Genomic DNA, 18,445 nt, shown 5'->3' with positions numbered 1-18,445 from the left:
TTGTATATGTGTTTTACCTATTGCGATCATGTAGCGCTCTTTTCTTGACAAGTGAATGATAACAATTATAATATGTTATACGACTGCTGACCTTGAAAGACTAATATAATCATTAAACCCACTTCTCGAGTGAAAGATGACAAACAAACCCACACATTATATGTGTAGAGTGCTTTCCAAAGAAAAACAAATTGCTTATGCATTTAATTGTAAATCACAATATTAGAGTAATACCGCGGCATCAATACTATGTGACAAGTTATTTTTCATTCTGCGCAATTCTAGACTCCAGCATAGTTTATCTCTGTCTCCTGTCATTGATGAGAATAAGACGACGGCTACTATTTTTTTTCGCACACTTGTATGTTATGCTAAGGATTCGTCGCTACCTCTACCTACACACAGGAGACACGTGCTTATGAAACTTTTCAATTAATGCGCGTTAGTCTTTTTTAACAGATGACTAAATTCCAAAGACCTCAATTTAGAAGAGGTTGAACAAATGCCAGGCTGTCTCTGTGCTTAATGAAACCTTTTAAAACAGCAGTTAGTCTAATGCCGTACACTTATACCAAGTAGTTGCTAAATTAATTTACTGGCAAAGGAAATCAATCATTGTAAATGGTGTCTAAACAAAAAGCTGGTAGTTTGTGAAGTAATAACTGCCTGGTGCTTCAGCTCTTTGATTTATTGAACCTTCTCGTTTGTTTCATAAAGGTAAATGGCAGAAACCTTCTTTCGGTTGACTATGATCGAACCATGAAGACAGAGAAGATCTATGATGACCATCGAAAATTCACCTTGAAAATAAACTATGATAGTGCAGGTCATCCCACCCTGTGGCTCCCGGGCACCAACTTTATGTCGGTTAATGTCACATACTCGTCCACTGGGCAGATCGCCAGCATTCAACGTGGGAGCTCTAGTGAGAGGGTCGAATACGATGGACAGGGCAGGATTGTGTCAAGGTCATTTGCTGATGGAAAGACATGGAGCTATACTTACCTAGAAAAGGTAAGGTTCAGATACATTCCTCAGTAATATCAGAGAAGCAAGTGAAGTCTGGATAATGCCCTCCCCCTGCATTGCGCATGCGCTGTACATACAGCACTTGTGCAGTGAAGCTGGGTTATACTACACCAGCTTCACTAACTGCAATGTGCAGGTGTTGAAGGGAATGAGGGACAAGGTATTTTTTTTAAGCAATTGCTTAAAAAACATCCGGGGCGACTTGTAACATTAAAGCATCGGACCTGTGGGTGGTTAAGTGTTCCAAATTGCCCAGACCGTTTCCCTTAATATTTTTAACTCTGAAGCAGTCAAAAATTGACTGAAAACATGTTATGATATTTAGATATCTAATAAATATTGTATTATTTGATATTATTTATGATTTTAGGGTATTTGGAATATAATTAGGGTTTATTAACGCATACTTTTTGGGGCAGTGTTTTACCATGAAAAATATTTAGATTTTTAGTTTATTTTTCAGGAGATATGAAGTGTATTTTTAGAGTTTTACATGGGTAGAATTCAGATGTAATCCACATAGAATCCTCGACAATAATTTTTTCTTGTCATAGTGTTTAAAAATGACTTTCACTGGGAGATTTCTTACAGTTTTACACAAAGATTTTGGTACAGAAAGTACTTAAAATTTCTTGCCAAAAAACTAGGTGTCAACACAAACTTACGTGCGGTGTGAGCTGGTATTTTTTACTTTTGTAAACACAATTCTTTTACTTGATATTTTTTCACAATTTAGTTATTTAAAAACAATTCTGGTACAAGGGAAAATTTAAGCGGTAGTTAATAGGAATTGGATTCTATTTCTCTAAGGCCAGAGCCTAAAATGAAGTTATGGTCAACTCTTCATGCATTAGTATAGATAGAGTTCTGCCAATGAATGAACCAAGCTGCAATAGTTGATAACTGTAATTCTCAGTAAGTTCCCTAGTTCTATATATACTGTATAAAAAAGCATAGAAGATAATGTTATACCCCTAATTGTAGTTAAGTACATTGAACAATGCAGCCATGATTTTACCCATTTATTGTTGTTTTTTGGTGCAGTTAAATAACATAAAAACTTGCTTAATGTATTTGTGAGCAGGAATATCGTTATTATTAAACTTGTACTTCATGCATACTTTATGCTACGATTGTAGAACACCCTGAGCAATTTTGCATTCTTCTCGTTTTATATATCAAAATTATACAGCCTTGTTCTTGAAGGGCTTCTTTTGTGTAGCACAGCAGAGAAAAATATGCCTGGCTAAGTGGAAAAAATGAAATTAAAGTATCCCCATTTGCCATGCTTAATAGTATTTGACTTTAAGTAGACTTCTGCAAAGCCATTTAGGGAATATTACGATTGAAGTGGCGATAGAGTAAACAACAAAGTAGCAGGTTTTTTTTATTTCCAAGCAAAAAGCAATATAAAGTATCACTTTAGCCGTGCAGCATATTTTGGGTAACCAAGTTTTCTCATTCTGTCGACAACCATTAACATACAAAGTCTATGTCCTTGTGTTTCCAAAACTGTGCAATCTGTCACAACTTAACATAATCCTCCAAGCGTGTAAAAGGCACACTATTAAAAAAACAAAATGGGCCAAACTCAACTGTTGGTGGAAACGAAGTAGCTGATAGCTCCAAATGGCACAAAAATGCAGGAGAACATGTCAATTGGTATCTGCATGATGGGAGCCGAATTCACAAAACTATACTTGAACTTAACTACCCGATGACTGTACGAACAGAGGGAATATAGTTATGACTCTGTCTCTTGTCAGCGGGAAATGTAGTTTAGGATTTAAAAAACAGCTGCAACCTGCTTCTGGTCAAGAGATGCCATTAAAGTGCTTGGCCTGATGTCTATAGCAGGAGGAGGGAGAGTTACCAGCCACTGAAAGAAATGAGTTTGATGGCTCATAGCCTGTACTGTATAAGGCAGCGTTTCTTCTAAGTAAGAGCGCAATTGATGAAAGATTCGTGCTTTTAGTACAAATAACACTGCAAGGACTTATTGGATGTAGTCTTGGTTAGGCATGCCACCATTATGAAAATATATGTGAAACGAGTTAGGTCTAATTAAACAGTCAGTACGTTCACTGCGTCCCGTAGAAATACTGCCACCATTGCCAAAATCTCTTCTGCCTCAGTTATTACATATGACTTGCCCATAACCATTGACAATCTGCTTCCTGGCTGTTTCTGCTTGACAAAAGAATGGCACAATCAAAACAACCAACACATTATAAATCTCTAGCTACTAATTGCAGGAAATGACACAATAAAACATCCAGTAAATTAAGCAGAGAATTGCAAACAACATGTAGGGTCAAGGATGATTCAATTAAAAGAGAGAATTATTTTCTCGAGCAAAAAGCCTAATGATATTTTGCACAAAATCAGTACTTATTATTTTGTATGTTTATTTAATTCATCATGGAGATTTTTTTTTTTTTTTTCAGACGATGGTCCTGCTGCTTCACAGTCAACGTCAGTATATTTTTGAATATGACTTATTGGACAGACTTTCTGCTATCACAATGCCCAGTGTTGCCAGGCACACAATGCAAACCATCCGCTCCATCGGTTATTACCGAAACATATATAACCCCCCAGAAAGTAATGCATCTGTTTTAATGGACTACAATGAAGAGGGACTACTACTCCAAACAGCTTTCCTGGGAACAGGAAGGAGGGTGCTGTATAAGTATAAGAGGCAAACAAAGGTCTCAGAAGTTCTTTACGATAGCACAAGAGTCAGCTTTACATATGATGAGACAGCGGGAGTCCTGAAAACAGTAAACCTTCAAGGAGATGGATTCATTTGCACCATTCGATACCGCCAGATTGGACCTTTAATAGATCGGCAGATATTCCGCTTCAGTGAAGATGGCATGGTTAATGCACGATTTGACTACAGTTATGACAATAACTTTAGAGTGACTAGCATGCAGGGTGTGATAAACGAAACCCCTTTACCTATTGAATTATATCAGTTTGATGATGTATCTGGTAAAATGGACCAGTTTGGAAAGTTTGGCGTTCTCCATTATGACGTGATCAAAGTTATTTCTACAGCCGTGATGACTTACACAAAACACTTTGATGCCCATGGAAGAGTAAGAGAAGTAAGATATGATGTATTGAGGTCAGAAATGTATAGACTTACTGTTCAGTATGACAGTATGGGGAGGGTAACAAAACGGGAAATTAAAATTGGACCTTTTGCCAACACCACTAAATACGCTTACGAATACGATGGAGATGGCCAACTTCAAACTGTTCTACTCAATGAGAAGATTATGTGGAGATACAACTACGATCTCAATGGTAACCTCCATTTGCTAAATCCCAGTAACAGTGGCCGACTTACTCCTCTACGTTATGATTTAAGAGACAGGATAACAAGACTAGGTGATGTTCAGTATCGCCTAGATGAAGACGGCTTTCTGCGTCAGAGAGGTACAGAGATCTTTGAGTACAGCTCCAAAGGTCTACTGACCAGAGTGTACAGCAAAGGCAGTGGATGGACAGTTATATATCGTTATGATGGTCTTGGTCGTAGAATATCAAGCAAGACCAGTCTTGGGAAACACCTACAATTTTTTTATGCTGATCTTAATTATCCTTCAAGAATAACTCATGTATATAACCACTCCAGTTCTGAAATTACATGTCTATATTATGACCTACAAGGGCACCTTTTTGCCATGGAAATAAGCAGTGGTGAAGAATTTTACATTGCCTCAGATAATAATGGTACCCCTCTGGCTGTCTTCAGTAGTAATGGTCTCATGCTGAAACATGTCCAATACACAGCTTTTGGTGAAATATATTTTGACTCTAATCCCGATTTTCAGCTGGTGATAGGATTTCATGGAGGTCTGTATGACCCGCTCACAAAACTGGTACACTTTGGACAAAGAGACTATGACATATTGGCTGGACGTTGGACCACACCTGATATAGAAATATGGAAGAAGATTGCCAAAGATCCGGCACCCTTTAATTTATACATGTTCAAAAACAACAATCCGGTCAGCAAACTCTACGACATTAAGGATTATACAGGTAATACAAAAGCTGATATTATATATAATATTATGTATATACAATGGGATCTCTACATAATCAGATTTCTTTATGTAATGATTTGACTGTTGTATGGATTGTAGTCTTGGTGAAGAAATTATACTTCTTACATACGTACCGTAGGCACCACTCAGTATTCTGTGACTCAGTACATTGTATGGTACATGTGGGACTGTGACTCCCTTGCTGCCAGGCGTTCTCTGTTGTGGGTGACTTTTCTTGTAATGAGCTACATAAATCCAAGGGAATTAAATAATTGATTTCACAGTGTGACATAATTCTTTGGTAATAGAACTGCAACCATTTCAATATTTGTCGAGGTATTTCCACCATCACTTGGGATTGTCAGCCAATGATTGCCTGAGCTCCGTGTATAACATAGTATATCATAGTGCAGGACTTGTCTAGCCTGGAATAAAAATAACAGCTCTCACTAAGGTGTGTGCTCCTAAAACCTGTAATTAGCGCCTATATATTTCCTTTAGACTAATAAGGCTTAGGTGTCTTCTAGATTAATGACTGCTACTTTGATGGCATTTGATTGCACAAATCTAACCCCGCAGACAGTTGGCCCCAGGCAGCTATTTAAATGATGTATGAGGTTTATCGTCTCGATTTCTAGGGAACTGCTACAATGAGTCTGCAGATAATTGTCTACTTTTATAATGCACATAATATTGGCTCAACTAGATTCCATTTACCAATTTGGCTCTGTGATATAAGTTGCTTTCATGTTTACAAACAATCTAAACATTATATGGGGGAATCGTTGGGTAGGTTTAGTTCCCCAGAATATTCCCCAAGCCGAAGATTGTTGCCTGTACTCCCACACCATTTTTCATTCTAGTACATGGTATACAGCGGGTGGATATTAGCTGGAGGTTATAAATAGAATATTAGGTTATTGGCTATAAGATGGCTATTTTTTATATAGAGCTGATACTATATGGAGTCACTCTTGCCGGAATAGAATTCTTCCTTGGGTTAAAACCATTCTAAAATATAAACCAACCAACATTTCAATTTTTCTCCTTCTTCACAAGTTATGCAGAGCTTTGTTACTTCCATAACTGATTTTGCCTTTTTCTGTATTGCTGTGAAGGGAGGATAATTGAATAAAATGCTATATAAATGAGAATTTCTGAGAGACTTGGCAGTCGGCTCTCTGCGAGTATTGCCTTCGTGAAGTATACCTTTAATTCACACCGCAGTGGGGAAAATGCTCTCTATTAACCATAGAAATGAGATGCCCTCCTACTGACAAAGGTGTATTGGAAACAAGCAACTTTCCATTCCTTTGAATAGAGGTTTATCACTGCTTATTTAACCTTAGGTGGATGAGAATAACAGCACCGAGTGAGTGGCCACCTGAGCCTCTGCTGTTACCCTTTCTGTAGGAAATGCCAATTTACCATCCGTTTTGATGAGTCCAAAAGTAGATTGTGTTGTCAAAGAAATGACACGGGTGTGTGTGTTTTCTTAATGGAGTAAGTGACGTGTATGATAACACGCTATAGCTGATTAACACTGGCCTGCAAAATATTGTCCATATGGATTTAGAAATATCTGTTGCTAAATGTGGTGCATGAGGTTATATTTAAAAATCTTTAGTTATGCTTTTACAACTGAAGACATATTGGGGGTTATTTATCATACAACGACTCACATTGTCCCCGTCCCCCTCTGGCTCAGCGAGATACATCAAGAGGCTTAGGCTTCTTGATGTATCCGGTGGGTGGCCGCACAGCATTTTATTTTTATGCAAGGTCCTATGTGCAGCCAGTGACTCTTCAGGTGTGAAAAGTCGCTGGCTGCAATGAGTGTGCCACTTTTCCTGACAAGCCCCCAACGTGGAGGTGGTGGAAAGGGGGAAATTTCAGGGCTTCTAAACCAATGTTCTAGCACAAAGTCCCTGATCTAATCTGTAACTATTTCTAAAAATACATGAATATTGTTGCTTATGTGGCGGTTTTTACTCTCGGCATCATGGCTCAGGGACATGTACATTGAACGTGATTTTTTTGTGAGAAATTACATAATAATATTTTTGTCCATTGTGAGTAATGCCATTTTTGTTTTTGTGGTTTTTTTTTGTAGAAATTAACAGCTGGCTGATGACATTTGGTTTTTATCTACACAACTCCATTCCCGGTTTTCTGCACCCCAAACTTGATTTATCAGAGCCGTCTTATGAACTTATGAAGAGCCAGCAATGGGATGATGTTCCAGTAAGTATCTCTGTTGGTGTAGGATGATATCTTAAAGGTATACAGGCGAATCCCGACTTATGGACACCCAACTTACAGATGACCCCTAGTTACAGAAGGACCCCTCTGCCCACTGTGACCTCTGGTGAAGCTCTCTAAATGCTTCACTTTAGTCCCAGGCTGCAATGATCAGCTGTAAGGTGATGAAGCTTTATCGATAATCATTGTTCCCATGACAGCAAAAATGTTAACAATCCAATTGTCTCTGGGACAAAACAAACTTGTCTGAAGCTTCAATTATAAAATACAATTTTTTTTCTATTTACATGCAAATTCAATTCAATGTTAGTTGGGTGTCACCACCCACCTGACAATAAAGTTTAGCATAAGGGGTACCAAAATAACCACTAATTGCTTTGGAATAGCAGGGACTAGAGCAGGGGTAGGGAACCTATGGCTCGGGAGCCAGATATGGCTCTTTTGTTGGCTGCATCTGGCTCTCAGGCAGATCTTTAATAAATATTGATGGGTGATGTGTGTCTCTTAGACTTATTACTGGACACAGGCAGCAATGTTACCGCTGCCTACATCCTTTGTACAGCCCAGGTGCCATCGCCGCTATCGTCTAAGCCTGGGTCAAAGATAAGAGCGTGGGAGCAATGGGGAGCTGGCTGCAGGGAGCGCTGGGAAGTGAATATTCATTTTTTATTACCTATCTACTGTGGGTATATCCTGGGGCTATCTATCTACTGGGAGGCATGTGCTGTGGCTACCTATTTACTTTGGGGCATGTGCTGTGGGGCTACCTATTTACTGGGGGTATGTGCTGGGGCTACCTATCTACTGGGAGGCATATGGTGGGTGTCAGGATTTGGAGTAGTGAACCCCCTGGACCCCCATGGACGATGATGTAAGCAGACACCTTGGACCGGAATCTAAGTGGCACCTGGTCTTCACCAGAGCCCGCCGCAAAGTAGGATGGTCTTGCTGCTGTAAGGTACCACCTGGTCGTTCCACAGGCACGACTTGTCTGCGGTGGCAGCCAAGGTTGAGGTACAGGATCACTAGAAAGTCTTGTGTTCAGGAACAGGCAGGCGGTCAAGGCAGGTGGCAATGATGCGAGGTAGGGGACGGAGCAAGAGGTCAGGGCTGGCAGATCAAGAACAGGTCCGGGGTCAACAGAAGCTTCCTCATATCCATGAAGAACTAAGATCCAGCGGGGAACCAAGAAAGTGGGTAGTGCCAATCAGCAGTGCGCTGGCCAGTTAAATCTGCGCACGCGCATGCCAGGACGGGAGGAGTCACATGGAGACGTGAGTGAGCTCTGAAAGGAGCGTCGCCACAGAGAGGGGCACGGGTGTGCCTGCGATCTGAGACGTAGATCGCAGGGGCACCCATGACACTGAGACTACCTATCTCCTCGGGGGCATGTGCATATTGTACGGCTCTTCCGGAATAACATTTTAAAATATGTGGCGTTCATGGCTCTCTCAGCCAAAAAGGTTCCTGACCCCTGGACTAGAGAAAAGAATTCTAACTGTTCTAAAATGAGTGAAGTGGCTCTTCTTCAAAAAGATGGAAGTGGTTATTTGTGTTCTCTAAGCCCCCATAACACTAGCCAACAACATTTGATGGTATAAATTTTAATTAAGGTCCTAAGAAAAGGGATATTAACAGTGATAAGTCCATGGTCACAGACAGGACACTATCTAGTGTGATCTTCTCACACATATCTACAGTATAGCAGGGCAGAACATCAATTTGATTTAGTGTGTTCCCCTTTGAGTAGATTTATCTGACAAACCCACTTTGAGTTTTAGAGATGGATTTAGAAATATACTGTATCCGAATGAAAAACTAAAATCCAAGAGCGATCGTATTATGAATCTGAGGCAGTGAATACAAAACTGTCATCGCTTCATTTTATTTGGGATGTTCAATGCAGAGCAAATCGGCCAGTGTGTAATTGAAAGCCAGTCAAGCCAACTAACAAATGCCCAGAGTGTCTATTAAAAAGATTTATTTTCCTGTCATCAGGAGTTGAACAAAAAAAAAAAGCAGAAAATGAACGTATCTGCATCTGAAAAACTAGATGTAGAGTGAGAATACTAAAACTCTGAGTGTTATACAGAATATTGAGGCTCAGAGAATGGATAGTTCTTATGTTTTGACAAACAAGACCAAGGAATTCTTCTATGGTTTAGGGTAGTTTAAAGAGGTGAACACCATGTAGTCAATTATAATATTAATATGATAAATGATACAAAGGATATGTGCACTGGCACAACTATAGGTACTCTAGACATCATGGTCATATCCAAGTCATGGGGGCATATTTAACAGGACGTCTGCACCACGTCAGTGGCGGAGAGGCCGCGAAATAGTCGCAAATGCTAGCCTATTGCTAGCACTTGTGACTATTTAGCCCTCTCTACCACCTTCACGCCAGTAGGGCGTGAAGGGGCTTGAGGGGGGGTAGCGGCCAGCCGGGAGTGGGCCAGTGCGGGGCATTACCTGCCTGGCGTAGAATAAATGCGGCGCAGCATCCTGCCCCGGTACATCAAGAGGCAGAGTGTCAGCATATGATAAATGTCCCCTATGAAGTCTAAGGAGATCCAACATGTCCCATTTAAGAAGATAAATAGCTTTTTTCTTTTCTTCAACTCTTTATTTTAATTTTTCATAATTTTTACAATACCAGAACAATCTATTCATGTAAGGAAGATAAATAGCTTTAACATTGGGTACAAGGAACTTCAAGTTATCCTTCTAGATATGACTCTTACACTGTTAGATATTTCTACATAAATTTACTAGAAAATTCACTTTAGGTTCATATCTCGACATATGCTATGTTAGTTGGTTGGAAAAGTCCTCCATGCAAGACTATTTTGGCCTGTAGAAACCCAAGGGATCCTAATGGGATCATTTGGACCTGTAATTTTGAGTTTTGCATGGGTAGTATCCAACAGACTTGATTTACTCCTTTTAAGTTGATTCTTTTGTTCCACCCTCCTCCATTGTTGGGAAAGTCTGTAGCTACTACATCATGTTTTCTCACACCCACAGCTATAAATAATGCAGAATAAAAGTAATTTAGTTGAATCTATAATAAACCCCTTTGTAATATGGTATTCAGATGTTCATTTGCCATCATAATGACTCCTTTACCTTATGCTTATATATTATGTATATAGCATAAACAGCTTTAGCTATTTGTAGTCTATCTTTTACAAAATTACATCCTCTGGCAAAACTGAAGATCGATATTTTAACACAAATTCTAACACTTTTTAAATGTAAGCCTTTGGTGTAGAAGTAAAAAAAATGGCATGTTGGGCAGGATAGCGACAGAATGCCAGTGGGGAACAGTGGTAGCTTTAATTTTGCTTGTCAGAAAAATGAAATATTGGTGTTAAACTTAATTGCAGAATTCCAGATGACAGTCAGTTTAATTGGGGAACAGATACATGCATTATGTGTTAATGACTGAGAGAAAAAGTGACTGGCATTAATACTTTGCTGGGCTTTTCATTAGCTTCAGGCTACTAGCAACAGGGACAGAGGGAACTATCCATCAAACTTTGACAATAAAACAAATGTGAAAATTCTGCCAGTACTATATAATAATTCAGATGATTTTAACTATATATGTGCTGAATCCATAAGCAAGACAAAGCATGGAAAAAACAATCCCGGGATTTTTAATGGGATTTTTCTGTAAACTGTACAAAAATTTGTCTCTTTATATAAAAAGCATCTATAAACTGCTTATGGCAATACACTCCAAAGGGGGGAGAGCAAAAGAGCACAGTGAGACTGATTTACTAAAATTGTCTAAAAGATAGGCCTCATTCCAGGGCCGGTTTTAGATAAAGTGGGTCCTAGGCAAAACTAAGTGGGGCCCCAAAGAGACTCCCTTTAGCCCTGAACAATAATAACACTTTGTAGGATACTAGCATTGTATCAGTGTAGCTTCATTCTATTATTACTTCACCCTTCTGAAGCAGCAGGACAGGCAGCAATGTACAGGATTTTCACAAACGGTAGAAGATTATTCATAAAGTTGCTTAATTTGGAGAGCAAATAAACAATAACTATAACTACATATGTGCCTATAATCTTGGAATGGGTTTTCATTAACTAGTTTCACAGAGCTCATATATCATGTAACGACACATCCTGTAATGAATCATTACACTTCAATCATTGACCACGAAAAGATTTAGAAAAATTAGTAATTGTTACATTAATGTTAGAAATCTGCCTTTTTTCAATATACAAAATGACAATGATTTCAAGTATCCAGCCTTCTAAACCGTCAGAATAACCTTTCATTTAAAATCGATAGAAAATAGTGATTACCGTAGTAATCCATATGTAAAAATCCATTCTCTTGGATTAAGTCCGTGTTATAGACATTTTTGGTCAGATGTTATTTCTTGTTACAAAAAGTTGACTTTAAAGTCAACATTTATCTTTGGTATCGAAGCTTAAAAAGATGAATGTGCACCCTTTACCGTAACATATTCACTGCATTGTAAACTCCTTTCTAATATAAGTAGAAACAAAGCAAATTCACTGTGGGAAAAAGTCAAATTACTCAATCTTATTGACCGTAAATAAAAGTAGAGTTTACGGCACGGTGACAGTTTATTGTGGCTTGCGAAGAAGGAAACAAGAAAATAACATGTCCAAAATGTAATGCATTTATATGACTTTTTTGTTTCTAAATAAATAACTTACAACTTAACTATTTGTCTTTCAGCCACTTTCTGGAGTACAACAGCAAGTATCAAGGCAGGCAAAGGCTTTCTTATCGCTGGGTAAAATCCCAGAGATTCAGATAAGTCGACATAAAACCAGAGAGGAGAAATCATGGCTGTGGTTTGCTACCGTGAAATCGCTGATCGGAAAAGGAGTCATGCTGGCTGTCAATCAAGGCAAAGTCATCACTAATGTTCTGAATATAGCCAACGAGGACTGCATCAAGGTCGCAGCGGTTCTCAATTCTGCCTTCTACCTAGAAAATCTACATTTCACTATAGAAGGACGTGACACCCACTATTTCATCAAAAGCACTACTCCAGAAAGCGATCTCGCCACCTTGAGGTTGACCAGTGGCCGCAAAACGCTAGAAAATGGCATCAATGTAACAGTCTCCCAGTCCACCACTGTAGTAAATGGAAGAACTCGCAGGTTTGCTGATGTGGAAATGCAGTACGGTGCCCTGGCCTTGCACGTACGTTACGGCATGACACTTGATGAGGAGAAGGCTCGGATCCTAGAACAAGCCAGACAAAGAGCTCTTTCCCATGCTTGGGCTAGGGAACAGCAGAGAGTTCGAGATGGCGAAGAAGGTGCTAGGTTGTGGACTGAAGGAGAGAAAAGACAACTGCTGAGCGCTGGCAAAGTACAAGGATATGATGGGTACTATGTACTCTCTGTGGAGCAATACCCTGAATTAGCAGACAGCTCTTACAATATACAGTTTCTCAGACAAAGCGAGATTGGGAAAAGGTAACACAACGGCCTTGCTGAGGCTGCCAAAGAGACGTAACACTTGTGCTTCCTCTAGAAAGGGAGACGGAAACTGTCCTGCTGCATAGTTATTTGAGCCTAGACTCTACATTGTCTCAAATATCCTCTCTGTAGCACAATCTGTACTCGACTCTGTGAATATAAGAGCCTTCCTGGGGAATGAAAATGCTGTTGGCACCCTCCCCTTTGTTTTTATGAATGACCTTAAAGGTGATCTGCTTTAAGATAATATGTTTACATATGCATATCACTGCACTTGGACTGGAGAGTAAAGCCTATAAATTTTGCAGTAGGCTACATCTACGTTCATCCAGGCACTGTATTAAAAGAAGAAAAGAATCGAAAGGAATATCTGTACAGTGTTTCTGAATATTATTGAAATGTTGACCTTTGCTTACCAAGAGTAGTTTCTCGATTTTTCTCTCTTTCTCTCTGCATAGGATGTGGTATATATCATTGTTAATTTTGAAATGTGGAGCAAGATTACTGTTTATAGACAACTCAACCGCTTTTTCCGTGCTGCTTTCTAAGACAGACAAGGACAATAATTGGCACAAGTGACTTACGCTACCATGTGACTTTAAATACAGATTTTACAATGCTAACATGGTTTGCCTTGAACAAAATTATTGCAAGTAGAATTCTCTGCAAGTTTGAGCAAAGGAATCTGTTTTTTTTTCCTCCTTTCTTTCTTTTTTTTTTTCTTTTTTGTAAATTATGTGAAACAAGTTGTTTATGGATTTTTATAGGAATTACAATTTACTGTACATCAAATATTAGTCTCAGAGGAGTTAATTTATGTAAAAGTGTTTCAGAAAGTTTATATATAAAATAAAATGATAAAAAAAAATGAATGTAAAAGTTCTTAAGGGTCCTTTTTCTACGGATAGTTTTATAGTCATTTGCATTCTTCAAAAAAAACTAGCATTAAAGTAAGACTCATTGGACCTATAGATTTAAATAGAAGATGAGAGAATATTATAAAAGCAATTTTACAGCGTGAAAAAAATATACATGTAAATCGTTTAATTAATAGGTAGAGAAAAAATTATGCTGCAAATGGTAGGAAAGCAAGGAATTGGGGTATTTCTAGCTCCTTCTGTTGCCAGGTTATAGCGATGACTATCGTAGAAGTAGGGGCAAGCACCAATGTACCAATAGAGTAGTCAATTCTAAATGTTGCTGGTGCTGTAGTAAATTGGCATGTGCAAGCCAGCCCCTCACTGATGCTCTACCAGAATCAAGGTTTTTCTATAATATGCCTACAAGCTCATGGCTGATGTAGTCCTAGAGGTTACAGTGGATCAGTGTTGCGGCAATTCTCGGAACCCCTGCAATAGAATTTGCTGTATTGAAGTAGTCGGGTGTATACTGCTTCCTGGCACATTTGCTCGTTGTAATATTTTTTTGGGAAAATCAGTAGAATATGTCTGTTAATGCTCTTACCATATCCTAACATATTTTAAGTTGTAATTTTAATTTTTGTTTAATCAGAACCCTTACCGTATAGTACTTACGCTGTTCGGACATGTGGTAGATTGATATTCTAGACTCACTGATGATGTTTCAGAAAATCTTCGCATATCGGGACGTTCATACATGCCAACAATAAAACAGTGTCACTTGTGTACGTTAGAGGCTTATGTATCGCTCCAAACTTCCAATAACTATGCTGACTTATTTTTCATTTTGAATCTTGTAAATGCTTTTTTTTATATATTTATTTTAATGCCTCTGTTGTTACAACTACTTATAAACCTTGGAGGTTTATCCATCCTTCTAATAAAAGTGTTTGCTTTAAAAGGCGATGAAACATAGTAGGCAGCTGTTTCTTGTTTACGAAAATGCATATGAGACCATAAAACTATTCAATATGTTGTTCCATTCTGGGAAAAATAGCCGTGTATAAATGTTGGCCATGGAATCAGCATAGACACATTTGGGGAAGGGGGGTTATCGTGGCTTGTACTTGCATCTATTTGTCCCATTACAAAACCGTGGGCTGTGCCAGGCTAGGCTTGGCATAGAATTATCCGGACTTATCTGTACACCTGGCGCAGACTTCAGGATGGGGATAACATCAAGTGCTAGCGCACAATGCACCAGTGCTTGATAACGATGCAGTCACATGTTCAAGGTGAGATGATATTCTATGGGGGGGACTTAGGGTGCAGTCATACTTCTGCTTTGAAATACAATGCAACCGGAAGAGATTGGGGCTTGTGGCAATCACATCTGTATTTCCTCTAAAACACAGGTAATCGGCTGCTAGCACCTCTTGTTTTTCATGTAAAATTCATGTACAAATTGCAAAACATGTAGTGCTTGTTACTGATCTCCTGCGTTTAAGCGGAAGTGCATGTACAATCGGCACAAGCCCCTCTTGTTCTGGTTGTATTGTGTTTCAAAGTGCATCACTTGTCAGCCTGATTGCAGCAGTCACGTTGCAGCAGATGCCAGACTGTAAAAAAATCATTAAATATTTTATCCATTTTTTTTTTATTTTGTTAAATTTCTCCAGGAATTTCTTTGGAATTATCATGCTATTTTACCAGCTATCTTCTAGTAGTGCAGCCTGTTTCATGTCAATTCAAATGCATTCATACATTGTAAACACGGGCATTGTGAACAAAAGGTTGTGTGACTAGAGATGAGAGAATCTATTTGTCGATTTATATATTCAGTATAACTCTGGTAATTTTCAGGCATTGAATCAAATCTGAATATTTTTTAATACTGTAAATCTTTATGCTAGTCTGTCCTGCTTCTTGCTTTTAAAAGAAGACAAAGAGAAGACAATCAGTAACAGAAGGAAGAAGAGAAACTTGCATCATACAGGAATACACTCATGATAACTGCACACGTAGTGGATTGTACACAATTTTTCTGTTTATAGATACCACAGTATGTAACAGCAGCATTAAAGTGAATGGAAAAAGCTTGTGGATCCACATTAAAGGACATCTACCATTAGGATGAAGGATTGTAAACCGAGGACACTGGTGTGCACTGGTGTGACCTTTTATTAAAGAAAGAAAGGCATTAAGAATTATGCAAATGAGCCTCAGGTGTTCCAGGCTCCATTAACACCAATGGAGCCTGGAGCCCCTCAGGGTCATTTGCATAATTTTAAAAGCTTTTCTTTTGTAAACCAGGACATAAGAAGCTAAAAGAAGAGCAGCTCCTGCCAGAGGGGACACACACCAGTATGTCCATGTGCTGGGTTTACAATCCATCATCCTGGTAGATGTCCTTTAAATCTGCACAAAATCAACAAGCAAAATTTGTATTGAAAAGATCTCATTCACATTAGATAAACTGCATCAAAAATGCAGTACACATAACTAAATATCTGCAAGAATTTGCTCATACAAACCATGCAAATTTGGTGCTGATTCACATGTTTTTGTGGCCTGATATACAACCCCATGGATAGTGCCCGGCTGTGGTACAATAAACACACACGTGTGTCATCACACTGTACTATGCACGAGGAAAAGATAGAACATAACGACCGGGGGCCGTTCCTCGCTATGGAGAGAGGAGGGGTGAGCAGGGGTGAGAGAGGGGAGAGGTTTACGGCCAGGTGAGCATACGGCAGTGTGAAAGAAGCTTGTGGCTCTACTTTGTGAGTTAGGAGGTAGAAGTACTAAGCCACTGATCTTTTACTTAATTCACTGAAATAGGACTCTGAGTCGCTATAGTGTGATAAGACTTTGTCCCCTCTGTCTCTGCAACTCCTAGGTATGATAGGAAATGTTGGCTGCAGAAGGTGAACCATATAAGAAAGAAAATAACAACTCAGAAATAGCAAAACTATGCAAGTCATCCACAATAAACTGTATCATTCTTCAATAATAGCCTACACTTTACTACATAGACAAAACATGCTATATATATTATATAATATTATATTATATAAATTGCAGCACAGTCTTATCCACAAGCAGTGGGCAACAATGAACATTTCTCTTTTTGGAAGTAAGAAACAATATTTTCTAACTTCATGTGATATTTTATCTAGATTTTCCTCTAAAGAAAATCTACCATTTGAATTCATCATGATAAACAAGGGACACTTACTCATAGACCCATGCACCATAACTGCGGTAATTTTCTTATATTTGTCATTCATGGCCGCCTTCCTTCTAAAATAAAGTTCCTAAATTATACAAATGAGCTGGAAGGGCTCTGGGGGGCGTTGCCAGAGCTCCACATCTGTAGCATCACAGACTGTTACACTGCAAGAGCACATGTCATTTTCCACCCTGCTCCCTCTGTCGGAGCAGTGTATAATCTTGTGAATCTGCAGCACGTAGGAGCTCTGGTACCCCACCCATTAGCATAATTTTGAAAGTTGATTTTAGAAGGAAGAAGGCCATGGATAACAATATAAGTAGGTTACCACAGTCACAGTGCCTGGATCTATGAGTAAGTGCCCCTTGGTTTGGTATATTTCCTTTAAGCAATAGTATTCATGATATAACCTAGCTAAAAAAAAATACTATTAAAAGTATTGAAGGTATCCACTTACAGAGCCATGGGCGTGCACAGTACTTAATGTATTCATCAATAATACCACTGACATTGTTAATCATTAAACAAATCTCGACAATAAGTATATTCAGAGCCACTTGTCTGCTGGAAACAGAATATGTCAGCTCAAGACTAATGATTTCTGTTAAAAATGATAGATTATTTGATGAGAACATGATTATTTCAAATTAACAAAGTGTCCATTTTACAAAGCAGTGAATTGTAACAGATCAAATGAGTTTCTACACGTTTTATCATGAACTGACAACCCACCTCCAGTATGATCTTGAGCATTATTTAACAGATTGGCCAAAACCAACAATAAATAAAACATAGTTTTAGGACTAAGAATGTCTTGTTGCTATAGTTTATTGTTCTGATTTTATTATACAATAAATTGTAACATCTGGGGCCACTTATATGCACTTTAGATATGTATATCCTTTCATACCAGGGTTATGTCTGAACACAGGGGTAGCAGAAAAGGTTGTATGTCATCAAAGAGAAAGTTGTAATGATTGGGAATATTCCCTGAGCTGCACAGTAGAACGTAGCGTCACAAGTTGTACATGGTGCTGAAGACACTGGATCCCAATTGTTGAATGATTGAATAGTGAAGAACGGAGGAAATTTCTCAGTGGGGTAACTTGAAGCTGATGGGCCCCAGTGCAAAGTTTGTGCCAGGGCCCCGACTATAATGTATGGTTTATAGTACTAATCTTCTCATATGGGAAAGTGAGACCTTATCGGCCCACAAAGCCTCTTGGGCCCAGGTGCGATCACACCCTCTGCACCCCTTCAAGCTACACCCCTGCAAATTCCTACCAGAATTTGTACAGGTCCACTCATCACTTGTTATGAACCATCATTAGAATCTATGAAGAACCACAGTGTTGAAAACTTTTATACCAGAAGAGATATCGCAGATCTGACTACGGCAATTCTGGTCTTTTCAGATACACGGCCACCTTCCCATTGGAAAAAACTTGCCCTTGATTCAAAATTGCGGCTTCAAAGATGGTGGCCATGTTCTGGGCACAGCCTAAAAGATAGGC

General features: G+C 38.9%; 1 protein-coding gene across 19 annotated transcripts in view; it reads left to right on the top strand.

The window, feature by feature from the left end:
- The window catches only part of TENM3 (teneurin transmembrane protein 3), a 1,383,253-nt gene extending 1,368,596 nt beyond the window's left edge, over window positions 1-14,657 (top strand). For all 19 annotated transcript variants that reach the window (XM_072123399.1, XM_072123501.1, XM_072123484.1 and 16 more), the window contains 4 exons: window positions 718-1,014; window positions 3,477-5,085; window positions 7,204-7,334; window positions 12,082-14,657. In XM_072123399.1, coding sequence (XP_071979500.1) covers window positions 718-1,014; window positions 3,477-5,085; window positions 7,204-7,334; window positions 12,082-12,837 — 2,793 coding nt within the window. In that variant the 3' untranslated portion in view covers window positions 12,838-14,657. The remainder of the gene's footprint in view (window positions 1-717; window positions 1,015-3,476; window positions 5,086-7,203; window positions 7,335-12,081) is intronic.
- Window positions 14,658-18,445: the final 3,788 nt, after the last annotated feature.

The sequence above is a fragment of the Engystomops pustulosus genome, chromosome 1 (assembly GCF_040894005.1).
Source record: "Engystomops pustulosus chromosome 1, aEngPut4.maternal, whole genome shotgun sequence".
NCBI lineage: Eukaryota > Metazoa > Chordata > Amphibia > Anura > Leptodactylidae > Engystomops > Engystomops pustulosus.
This window is presented reverse-complemented; position numbering and strand designations above follow the sequence as displayed.